The sequence below is a fragment of the Gekko japonicus genome, unplaced genomic scaffold (assembly GCF_001447785.1).
Source record: "Gekko japonicus isolate JY-2015 unplaced genomic scaffold, Gekko_japonicus_V1.1 scaffold302, whole genome shotgun sequence".
Taxonomy (NCBI): Eukaryota; Metazoa; Chordata; class Lepidosauria; order Squamata; family Gekkonidae; genus Gekko; species Gekko japonicus.
This window is the reverse complement of record NW_015170283.1, coordinates 358,406-370,475: the sequence shown is the minus strand read 5'-3', so window position 1 is coordinate 370,475 and position 12,070 is coordinate 358,406. Positions and strand designations below refer to the sequence as shown.

General features: G+C 40.7%; 1 protein-coding gene across 1 annotated transcript in view; it reads left to right on the top strand.

Annotated features, from left to right (window-relative positions):
• Window positions 1-12,070, top strand: part of COL4A3 (collagen, type IV, alpha 3 (Goodpasture antigen)) — a 130,504-nt gene that overhangs the window by 47,059 nt on the left and 71,375 nt on the right. Inside the window, exons 10-17 of the mRNA XM_015417824.1 lie at window positions 1,311-1,373; window positions 1,776-1,811; window positions 1,904-1,945; window positions 3,432-3,509; window positions 5,062-5,124; window positions 7,458-7,514; window positions 8,488-8,532; window positions 9,321-9,374. Of these exons, the coding sequence (XP_015273310.1) occupies window positions 1,311-1,373; window positions 1,776-1,811; window positions 1,904-1,945; window positions 3,432-3,509; window positions 5,062-5,124; window positions 7,458-7,514; window positions 8,488-8,532; window positions 9,321-9,374 (438 nt within the window). The remainder of the gene's footprint in view (window positions 1-1,310; window positions 1,374-1,775; window positions 1,812-1,903; window positions 1,946-3,431; window positions 3,510-5,061; window positions 5,125-7,457; window positions 7,515-8,487; window positions 8,533-9,320; window positions 9,375-12,070) is intronic.

The window sequence follows — 12,070 nt, the reverse complement described above, 5'->3', positions numbered from 1 at the left end:
GTCTGGGTCTCCGCTTGCGCGGATTCCCCCCCCCCGCGGGCGAGACGCCCTCGGGATCGACCCGAGGATGCGTCCGCCATTCGCGGGAGCCAGACCGGAAGTCCCCAGGGGAGCTTTCTTGGTTGGAATGTAGGGACAAAAAACATTGAAGACTTTGTGAAATGGGAGGGGGTCTGCCACCAACCATAGGGCACATCAGATCAAAAAGTGTCCATGGCTTCACCTTTTCCTGATCATTCAGGACTCTGGACAACTGTGAATGTGCCAGATGGACACGGAAAATGAGAGAAGTCACTAAGGGCATCAAATTAATTCTTTCCTTACAAGCCTGATTTAACAATTCTGGATGGTCTGCAGGGATTGTGCAGACAGCTCAATTTATTTCCGTAAAATCAAATTAAATTGATTTGGATATGAGAAGCAGAAAAGTTGGTGTGTGTGTGTGTGTGAAATAAGAGCATTTAAAATTAGCTAATTGGATATCAGTGTAAAATACCATCTTGCTGGTGGTGGTGGGGAACTCCAGGATTCGTCCCCCTCCTTGATTCTTCAACAGTAGTCAGGAATAGAACAAGAACAATGGCTGGGTGTCTTTTTATAGAGAGAGAGAACTGGAAAAAATGGTACCTGGATACCCCATTGGCTCTTTTCCTAACCTGGTCATGTGGGGATTTATGGACCAATCTTAAAGGTGTGGCAGAATCCATTGATAGGTCTTTCTGCTGGCTGACATGGCTCAGCTCTTGCATCCAATGGGTACTGTTGGGTTTTGTGGTGTCTCTGTCTCTCTTCCTTAAAAACAAAAGGTCAAGAAATCAAATATACATCTATTATTTTACTATGCAAAAAATATTGATCCATGCAAGAGAGTGAACAATCCCATTAGAGTGGGTATGGACCATTCCCATCTGGTGATGAACTAGCAAAGCAAGTTGAACAATGCACCCTGAGCAGGGAAGGGCAGTTATTTTCTGTAGTGATCTAGCCATTCCCCCCAGTTATCATTTTTTGTCATTGTTTTATGAAGCAGTAATTGGTCTTATATTATGAATCACCTTGGAAGTATATGCCAAAAAGAAGACCAGAAGTATCCTAAATATATAAATAAATGGGGGGAATATGCTATGCACACTCAAGTAAAGCACTATTTTGTATTTGCAAAATTGTGTAAGAATTAAAAAATTAGTTGTTGTAGTACTACAAGGCCAAGACCACGGCCATACAGCCCAGAAAATCTACAACAACTTATGAATTCTGGCCGTGAAAGCCTTCGACGACAAATTGAAAAATTATTTATATTTCTTGTGAAGGGTGAGTCAGGACCTCGAGGATTACCAGGTGAAGCTGGAAGTGAGGGCCCTCCAGGATTTCAAGTAAGAAGACAATCTGATGTATTTGTTGACTAAAGACTGGGATTATTCAAAGAGTTTCTATGACATAATGGGAGTCTGTGGGAACCTATTTCATGATGGCAAGCACATGAGCCTTCATAGCACTGTTGAAAAGTCCTGAAAAGACAAGAAAAAAATCAAATCCCAGACTATGACAGAGCAATAACTGACTTAAAATCTTATTTGCTTATTAAACTATATTTATTACCAGTATTAATATTTTCAAAAATACATTTTATGTAGTTTTGTCATGCTTGAAGTAAATTGTAGGTAGTTATTAGGGCACCTCACTGCCTATTTGTCCTTGCAACTGGAACATAATAAAGTTCAGGTAAAGGACTGAATGCCTTTAATCTGTGTTTTTTCTTGTTTTTTGCTTCTTAGGGAGAACAAGGAAAACCAGGATCGCCAGGGCCCAAGGTATTCTTTGAATCTGATATGAATGAAAAATGTTGAATTTCTTATATTGTGTGGTTTGGAGAAAAAAATATGAAGACACATTTCTTTTGCAGGGTCTCATGGGTGTTAAAACCATTGGAGCTAAAGGTCGAAAGGTAATTCTATATGAATGTGATTTCTTTTTGTTTAGCTGGCCACTGAGAGCTTGTAAGTATCCATACTTGCAGTACTTCCTGCCATTGTGCCTCTTCTGTGACATTATTCAAATTTTATTCTGTATAAATGGATCTCTGGAAATCTGAATCAGTTATTTCACTTGAGTTCTGCACAGATCATCTGATACCACAGCAGTGTCTTTTAGTGCCATCCTAAGCAGAGTAACACCCATATAAATCCACTGAAGTCAATGGGTCTAGAACAGTGTAACTCTACTTGACGTGGCACAGTTTGTTCCTCTTGCAAATGAGCTGTCCAAGTGTCATGATATCAATATGTTGTCGAAGGCTTTCACGGCCAGAGTTCATTAGTTGCTATAGATTTCCCGGGATGTGTGGCCGTGGTCTTGGCATTGTAGAACCTGACGTTTCGCCAGTAACTGTGACTGGCATCCTCAGAGGTATAAACACAGAAAGATGGAATACTCTCTGTGTCAAGAGTGTTCCATCTTTCTGTGTTTATACCTCTGAGGATGCCAGTTTACTGGCAAAACGTCAGGTTCTACAATACCAAGACCACGGCCACACATCCCGGAAAATCTACAGCAACTAATGTCATGATATCATTGACTCAGCTGATGGAGCATAAATATCTGTGATTTCACAGAGCACCAAGGCTTAGATATCTGGCTATTCTAGAGTAAGAGGAGAGCCTTTCCAAAACCTTCCTTGCCTAAATTAAATAAGAATGCATTTGTTTTATATTTGCATTAATGAGACCAGAACAATACCTCACTTATTCAGATCAGTTGAACAGTCTCTGTGCTAGAAAATGGTAGATTTTCCTATGTACTTTACATAGGAGTCATTTTTAGATGTTTATGGCCAAATTCTGCTCATGGTGAACATTTCCAGTTTAAGCAAATCCATTATTATACCGTTACAATGTACATATTTAGATCTTTCAGAAACATTTTGAACAGAATGTTTTAATTAGGTTATACCTGCCTACAAAGTCTTTATTAGGGAGTAAAAGCAATTTTTTTAAATGCTGGGAAAGTAGTTAATTGTAAAATTTAAAAGTCACATGGTTTCTTGAACAGGTTCAGCATTTTTTGTCACTTATAATTATTTTATTTAGTACATTTTTATCTCTCCCATATGTCACTTTTCCCTTTTCCTTCTCCATTTTACCCTCACAACAACTCTATTAAGTTGTTTAGGAACACAGAGAGAGAGATGTGCTCTGCTATTCTTATAACCAGTTACACGTTTTCAGTAAATCTGTTTTCATTTCAGCCTTCTTTGATTTTCATGTTGTCTATTGCTTTGCCAAAAAAGAGTATTTTATTACTTATTTTCCCATTGTTCTATTATGTGTACCTTTCTTAAGCCACACTTGTTTTAACAGATACCTTCCTAGCTGCTGTAATCATATACAGTAGTAGTTCTCATTAACTCCAACCGTTTTTCTTTTTAATGACAGGGTGACAGTGGATTAATGGGCCCCCCTGGACCACCTGGAACTGTTATTGTAACACTAACTGGAGCTGAAAATACAACGGTAGTATAATTAGTTTTTATTGTAAATCTGCACTATTTTATTGTAAATCTGCACTAGCTGCAGGTCTATATGTCTGGAACCCACCTTGAGCCTACAACATGGGGAAGGTGGGATATAAGTCTAATAAAATAAATACATTAAATAAATAAATACATTTACAACAAATGCTAGCAGTGCAGTCCTGAGCAAAGTTACACCTTTCTAAGTCTGTTTAAACCTGATGGTGTAGAAGGGTATAACTCTGTTTGGGATTGCACTGTAATTTATCAGAAATACTTGCAATCAGGGCTTTTTTTGTAGAAAAAGCCCAGCAGAAACGCCTTAGCATAATAGGCCACACCCAACAACAGAAACTCATTAGCATATTAGGCCACACCGTGACAGCACAGCTCATTAGCATATTAGGCCACACCCCATGGCTTCCCTTGGCTTCCCCGGGGGGGGGGCACAGCTGCAGGGAGCCTGGGCAAGCCCCCTCTTGGAGCGAAGGGAAGGCAGTTTAAACTGTCTTTCCTTGGCCTACCCGAGCGCCCCGTGGCTGCGGGGAACCCAGGCAAGCTGGCCCTTGGACAGGCCAGGGAAGGCATGGAGGCATTTAAATGCCTCCCCGACCGTTCCAGGGGGCCCCCGCCCCCCCGCCTCAGAATCGCTGGGGGGGGGTGCTCCAGGCCTTCCCTCTGTAGCCTTGCACGCAGAGGTTTTCGCTGTAGTGGGCGTGGCCAACTCTGAAGCCAGCCGGAACTCCGTTCCTGTGCGTTCCTGCCCCAAAATAGCCCTGCTTGCAATAGGTGTTGGGATTTTCATCCCAGCCATCCATATTTCTGCATGACACAGCAAGAAACAGAAGGAAGAGTTACAAGGCTCTGAGGACTTGGAAAATCAGGAATGTTGTAGCATAGGATTTCCCAGCACTAACATTGCTTCTGTACTTCATGGGAATCTTGGGGTTAGCAGCAGTTGTCCCCAGTAATCCCTCCAACTCTCAGCAGGTTGGCAAACAAGCTGGAGGACTATCTTTTTTATTATTATAACCCACTCTTTTTCTTCATGGGAACCCAAAGCAGTTATCAGATTGTTCTTCCTTCCTCCACTTTAACCTCATGGCAACAACCCTGTGAGGTAGATTAGGCTGCAAGATTGTGTTGGGTTCAAGGTCATTTTATGAGCTTCCATGTCAGAGGAGGGATTAAAACCCACTTGTCCCAAGGTTCTAGTTTGCCACTCAAACTATGACACCACACCAGCTCTCCCCATTCACTTTTTTTCCTGTGAGTTTTTAAATTGACACTTCTTATGCTGAACTGATCTTTACAAGTAGGGAAGCTGTAAAACATAGCCCTCCTTCTGGGGAATGGGCAGATTTTTAAAAGATGGTGACAATAGAAGAAGTAAGCTGCCTTTGTGCCTTTCTATTGTACTGTTGGGTTCATTTTAGCATATGTGCTGTTGGCGTTTTGCTTGTTTCTCTTCCTCAGCCATTGTGTTTTCAATAAGTACACAACCCTTTCCTGGATCCATTGAATTACCACCAGTTTTAATATTTTTGTGGCAGGAATTAAAAGGAGATAAAGGAGACAGGGGATCTCGGGGACTTGCTGGACCACCAGGAGAATTAGTAAGTTTTTGTGTTATTTTTGACAACTCTGTTCCTTTAGTGTTTTAGACTGCCCTAGTCCACTCCAGGATTTAGGGCCTTTCTGCACATGTTATTTCCTCATTTGTGTTATGTTCCACCTAGTGGTCACTTCGATATTTCACCGCTGTATCTCCGGCTTATTTTCAAGCACCATCCAGAGCAGGGTATCAAACATTTGTTATGGATCTAACATAAATGAGACCTTGTTGGGACAGGCCATGTGTGTCATAAAATGTAATGCCAGGTAGCAGAGATATAAACTTTATAACGGACACAAACACAAAGATATTTTAAAATTAAAAAATGCTTAAAACATTAGCATTCTTGCAATATTTTGTTAACAGTGTCTGATAACTGACACCTCTTGCTCTGAATTACTGCATCAAAATGTCTGTGCTGTTGCAATCTTGAGTATGCTGTTCAACTGTGTATCTGTAAGCTGCAAACCTACGTTTGATTTATTGACATTCACTACAGAAATCTCATGCTCAGAGTTCTGAGCCTAGGACCGAGGGGAAAACATTGGACATATTGCTTTGTGTGCTGGTCAAGAACATGAGAAGGCAACATGACACAGACTGAGGGCTATGTGTTTGTCTACAAAACTATAGTCTTCCTCAGTGGTTAGTATCAGCCTACTATCTGGGATGTCTAAGTTCAAATCCCCAAAGAAAATGTGCTGGGTGAACTTGATCTGGACACACACTCTCAGCTTAATCCACCTCACTGACTTGTTGTTGTTCCTCATCTAAATAGTTCACATGGCTTTCCTACTGAGAAAGATTGGATCATGAGGGTGTGAATACAGTGAAAAGGGGGAGGGAACCCAGTTGCACCCAGAAGAGCCACTGCATAACAAGCCCAACAAAAGCTCATACCTTGGATAAAACTTTGTTGGTCTTAAAGGTGCTTTGTATTTCTTCTGTGTAAATGAGGCAGCCAAGCAAACCAAGCCTGGGAGGGAGAGGAGCCTCAGCCAATGCAGGGAACAGAAGCTTGCCTATCTATTTCCCCTGAGTGATTGAGAGAATCTGGCAAAGCAAGCTACGATGCAGCAGCAGCAGCAGAACTGGAAGAAGCAAGAGACAGCCAGTTCCACTGCGGGTCTGATAGAAGCCCTTCGGGGACCTGATCCAGCCCGTGGGCTGCATGTTTGACACCTCTGATCCAGAGTATGGTGAACAGGCAAGGTCTAGTTGTTTAATGCTTAGAACCCAGCTCCCAATTATGAGGGGACCTGATTTGAATAGGGACCATGATGTGTGGAGAATGAAGACTTAAGCCTTGGGAACCAGTATTTGCACCACTGAGGAAACCAACATCAGTATAAGTAAATCTCCCCAATGGGGCAAACAGCAGCATTCTGGGGCTGTTTCAGGTTGGGAAATGCTTAAGCCCTCTCTCCCTGTGTGATGGTCTGGCTCCAAGCTAGGCCCCCACATCCCTGTGAACTGAGTTCTGAGCATGAAAACTGCAGCACATATCTGATAGATGTTGGAAATGTATGTGTTTACAAGGTCTGACAATCCAGTCATTATAGGGTTAACTTGTCTACCTAGTATTGCTATTGTTTAGACTGACCTGGAAGGGAAATCTGGCAATAGAGCCAATGGGGGATTAGCCGGGAAAAGTAACTTCTGTTGTGATAAGTGATTGGTTGTTTGTTCCAGGTGACTTCCTTTCTAGGGATCGAGAAGAAGGACAGATTCTCCATTATCTGTCTCTGTGTGTAACAATGGTTGAACTGTAGGCAGCTTAGAAAATGTAGCTCCTAGATGTTCTGTTTATTTGTAGGTTTCCTGTATACCTTTTACCCTTAGAAATAAAGGTTTTTAAAAGCAAAGAAATCTCTTCTTTCCAATAGAGCAAGATCCATCGATACTCTGAGTATTTTAAATACTTTTGACTATTTTACAACAATAGATACAGCCAGACAGAACTTGAAGATGATGTAACATGTAGTTAGGCCCAGATGGTTGTAGTACTACAGATGAGTCAATAGATCTCAGCTGAAAAGGATGGTGTGCAGAATGAGATACTGTCGACAAATTTGAACTGGGAGGAGTTTTGTAAATATTTTTAAAGGATGAAGCTTCATTAATTAAAATTCAGAATTATTCAAATTCTAAATTTGGGGGAGGGGATCAAGAACCTGAAACATTGTGCACTAATATTACGCAGCAGCAACTATGGTTAATATTTACTGATGGCAATTTTAAGATGTTGCTGTAGAAGTGAAAATGTTACGAGAAGATGCAGGTTGTATGTTTGATGCAGAAAAATGAAACTGATTTGGTGGATCTTCGTTTTAGGGTTTACCTGGTGATTTTCAAAGTGAAAAGGGAGATAAGGGAGACTCAGGCTCTGAGGTGGGTAAACTTTTTTTGTGCACAGGTCTTTTAAATGAAAGCTATTCTATACTGTTGTGGAAATGTAATTAGCCCCAGAAAATGTCAGGCTTACATTTAAATGCATTTAGTATTATCAAAGCAATATTAGAAAAGTTCATAGGTATTTGTAAGGCTGGTAGTGTGAGATTTTTAATGTTGGTGATGATTCATAATTTCTGGAATTCCCTCCTTGCTGAGATGAGGTTGACTTGGCACACACTCCCTGCCTTCCTTTGGGAGGGGAATAAAGACTTAATTTTTTCATTGTGCCATTTCTATTTCATCTGGCCTGACAAATTGGAATGCTGATGCTGGGCAAGTGTTTATACTTGCTCTTTGCTGGACTGGTTTCTCCTGTTACGTACCTGATGATAAGTGTTGTAATCTAACTGCTTTGGTATTTTAACATCATGTTGTTGTCATCGTAGTCACCATCGTCATATGCTTTCAGAACTGCTTGAAAAGCAATATAAAATGTCTTATTTATTTATTTGATTTACACCTCTCCCTCCCCGCCTAGGTAGGCTCAGGGCAGCCAACAAGGCCATATTGGCTTTATAAATAATAAAACAATAAAAACAGTTTAAACAAATTAAAACATTTCGGATTGTTTAAAATACACTAATAAATACAGCATGCATAAGGTGGCAAAGTAAAAATAACGACTGGTGTTTTGTTCTATAGTAAGAGGGCTTAGATGTTAGACAGGTGGCCAAAGTAAAAAGATGAATTTCATGGCTTGATGGTAGGCCATTAGGTGTGGCATGTGGCATGTCTTAAACAAATACATATTACCATTTATTCAACTTTATTAAATCATACTTTACTGTAATATGTTGTTCATTGGAAGAACTATTTACATTATTTTTTTATTTTGTTCAGTAGTAACTATCATAGGCATACTGTTTTTGGTGCTTTTCCTATTCCTTTTATTTGATTTTCTTTTAATTAGGGTAAACCTGGGAAGGATGGCACCCCTGGTCCACCTGGCTTACCGGTAACCAGAACATCTTTAAGTTGTTTTGTATCATTCAGTGATGTGTTGTGTAACAGTTAGATTGCTGGACTAGGAGTGGATGGACCCAGATTCAAAGGCCTATTCCCCATGAAACTCAATGGGTGATGCTAAGGCCAGTCCTACCCTCTCAGCCCAGCATATGTCAAAGGGTTATTGTGAGGACAAAATGGAGGAGGGGAGAATGAGCACTCTGGAGGAGATAAACAAATAAATAAGTGTAGAAGTGGTAGTGGTGATCATGTCAGGTCAAGGCTTTGAAAGACCTTAAGATGCTAGCAAATGAAATGGTATTCTGTATTTTATTCTCCATCAGCACTGGATGGTGTCTCAGTACAGGGTTGGGGGAAGGGGCAATACAGGGCAGAAGAGCCTCTTCTCACAAACCAAAGTGTAGTTCACACATGCAGGAGAATGATGTGGAAATGTGTAATGCAATGTAATAATGTGGCAGAGTTCTGCAGTGATAGAATGGACTATATTGTGGATGAAGAATTCTTGCTCTGAATGTCTCCTTGCTTAAAAAATGGATGTCAGAGTACTTGCAAGCAAGCAAGCAGGTAGGCAGCATGGTAGGCACATGGTCAGTGGCAGTGGGCCACCAGAAGCCCTGGGCCCCACCTCAGGGTATCCTGACACAAGCCCTGTATACCAATGCAACATTTCCAAATTCAGTACTGTTTCAAATAAAATCAGAACCCTGGGATGGCACGTACCAAAGTCTTTTAAGTTCTATATGAAATCCATATTGAAACAATTACTTTCTGCAGGGACCAACTGGTGATCAAGGTTTGCCAGGATTGCCTGGGAAAGTTGGATTAAAGGTAAAAACAAAGAAACCCAGACTGTTGTTCTTGTAATGGTTTGCTTGTCTGTCCATGTCATTGCGTAATAATTCAGAATTAAAGAAAAGGAAATACAAATCCTAACAATGAATATATTTCTGGTACAATATTATAACCTATTTAACTAATTAAAAACATTTATATTTCACTTTTCCAAAACTCAAATCGACCTTCAACAAGAATTTTAGAAAACAATGTATCAACAAAAAGTTAGTGACTTAGGTTTACTAATAAATTCAATACTTGTCCTACGAAAGGAGATGGTTTCTCATTTCAGTGTTTATAAAACTGGAAATTTGTAAAAATTGTGACAGACAGAAGGGCTATAAGAGTAGAAGTAGGGAAGTCCTTGTGAGAACTCAGTCTCTAGAATAGTTGAAGAATAAAGATGCTTTCAAGTTGCAAGCAACTCATAGCAACCCCATCCACAGGTCGTTCCAGGTGAGAGATGAGTGGAGGTGGTTAGCCATTGCCTTCCTCTGCTTAGCAACTTCCTTGGTGATCTCCCATGCAAATACTATCCATGGCCAGCCCTGCTTAGTTTCCAAGTTCTGACAAGCTCAGGCTAAGCTGGGCTATTAAAGATGGTCTAGAATAAATTCTGGAATCATTTTGTTGTTCAGTCGCACAGTCGAGTCCGACTCTTCGCGACCCCATGGACCAGATCCCGCCAGGCCCTCCTGTCTTCCGCTGTCCTCTGAAGTTGGCTCAATTTCATGTTCGTTGCATCTATGACACTGTCTAACCATCTCATCCTTTGCCGTCCCCGTCTTCTTTGACCTTCAGTCTTTCCCAGCATCAGGGTCTTCTCCAGTGAGTGCTCCCTTCTCATTTGGTGGCCAAAGTATTTGAGCTTCAGTTTCATTATCTGGCCTTCCAGGGAACAGTCAGGGTTGATTTCTTTTAGGATTGACTGATTTGATCTTCTTGCAGTCCAAGGGACTCTCAAGAGTCTTCTCCAGCACCATAGTTCAAAAGAATCTATTCTTCGGCGCTCGGCCTTCCTTATATAATTATATATATTATATATATTATTACGTGGTAATAATAGTACTAATAGATGCTATAGTAATAGTAATAATAGTTACAGTAGTAGTAGTAGTAGTAGTTACTAATAGTTACACAACAGAAACAGAGTTCTGTACCCAAGACAAACACATGTTTATGCCAGGAGGGTCAAACCATTGTGACTATGACTTTGTCAGGATGGTACAAAGGACATAGTGTTTAAAGATATGTAGTTATGTTTAAAGAATGAGAATACAAAGACAGTAGGGAGGACCATCTAGGCAATGATCAGCACTGGATCCCATCAGTCACTTAAGACTCTGCAGGGGAGAAGAGGCAGATTAAAAAAATATACAAAGAAGAGTGAAGGAGAATAAAACAAACACTATAGTGGCAGCTGCTAAAGAATGTTATTTTAATTTGCATAGCCAATCAGATCTTCATTGGCCAATCAGAAGCCCTGCTGGGCAAGAACCTCACTTGCCCCACCCACCTTCTGAAGCATTTTGTGGGAACTGAGAAAGGTGGCGGCAGGCACCGTGGCTCCCATAGGCGCTACACTGTAGACCCCTAGCTTAATTGTTACCAGAAAAGATGCGGTACAGGCCTGCTGCAGATCTGCACACTCTGATGTGGAATCTTCTTCCTGACCCCTGACATACAGGGTTGGTTAAATTTACAATAACGTCAAGGGGAAAGTCAGTTTGCAACCACTATTTTTAAAGGTTTTTCCAACCCCAATTAAAAAAAAAAACTTGGGAAAGCTGATTTTATTTGGTTTATCAGGTTTGTTAAAAATATCCACTAAAAATTAAATTAGCTTTGCTTTTTTTAAAAAAAATCCCCTGCGAGCAGGGTAGCTTTATTATTTTTTTGTTACACCTAAACACTACAGAAAAGAAAAAAGGGAAGGGAAAAGTTACCCCAGGATAAAGGACAGAAAATAAAAACCCACACTATGACTAAAATCCCAAGAGAGAGGGTTGTTAACAGTTAGTATTCTGTTAGTATTCAAAATTTAAAAGTTTTTTGTTTAAGTCAATGTAATCGGAAATTAGTAAGTCCATGTTAGTGTCTTCTCCATCATCTTCTGTGTGTGCAAAGAGTTCTTTCATCCCTGTTTGCAAGTTTCAAGTCTCCAAAGAGTTACTTTGGTCTTCTAAGCCGCAAATCATATGTCTCTTTGGCCTTGCCACCTGATGCTCCTTGGTCGTTGTCCCTGTCTTCTATGGTGACTGCTCCGCCCCCTCCTTCTTGCTGTTCTTCCTCCTTCGATCCGAAAAACCACTTCAACCATTCTTCTGCTTTAAGAACCGAGTCAATTTTTTCCCTTTTGTCTCTGTATTTAAACACGACACCCTCCGGGAAATTCCAGGAATACGAAATTTGGTTGATCTGCAATGTTGAAATCAGCTCTTTATAGGCTTTTCTTTTATCACGAACCTCGAATGGAACATCTTTTAAAACTCTGATAGTTGCAGATCCCAGCTGCAGGGGATTAGCTGCTGTTGCTTTCAGGATATCATCCCTCGTTTGTCTTCGGAGAAACTTAACGACAATTTCACCCGGCAGGTTATTCCGTTTTATGTATTTTGAGTATGATCGATAGACCACCTCGATTTCAGCTTCCGCTTCTGCCGCTGAACAGCCTATCGCCGGTGCGATAA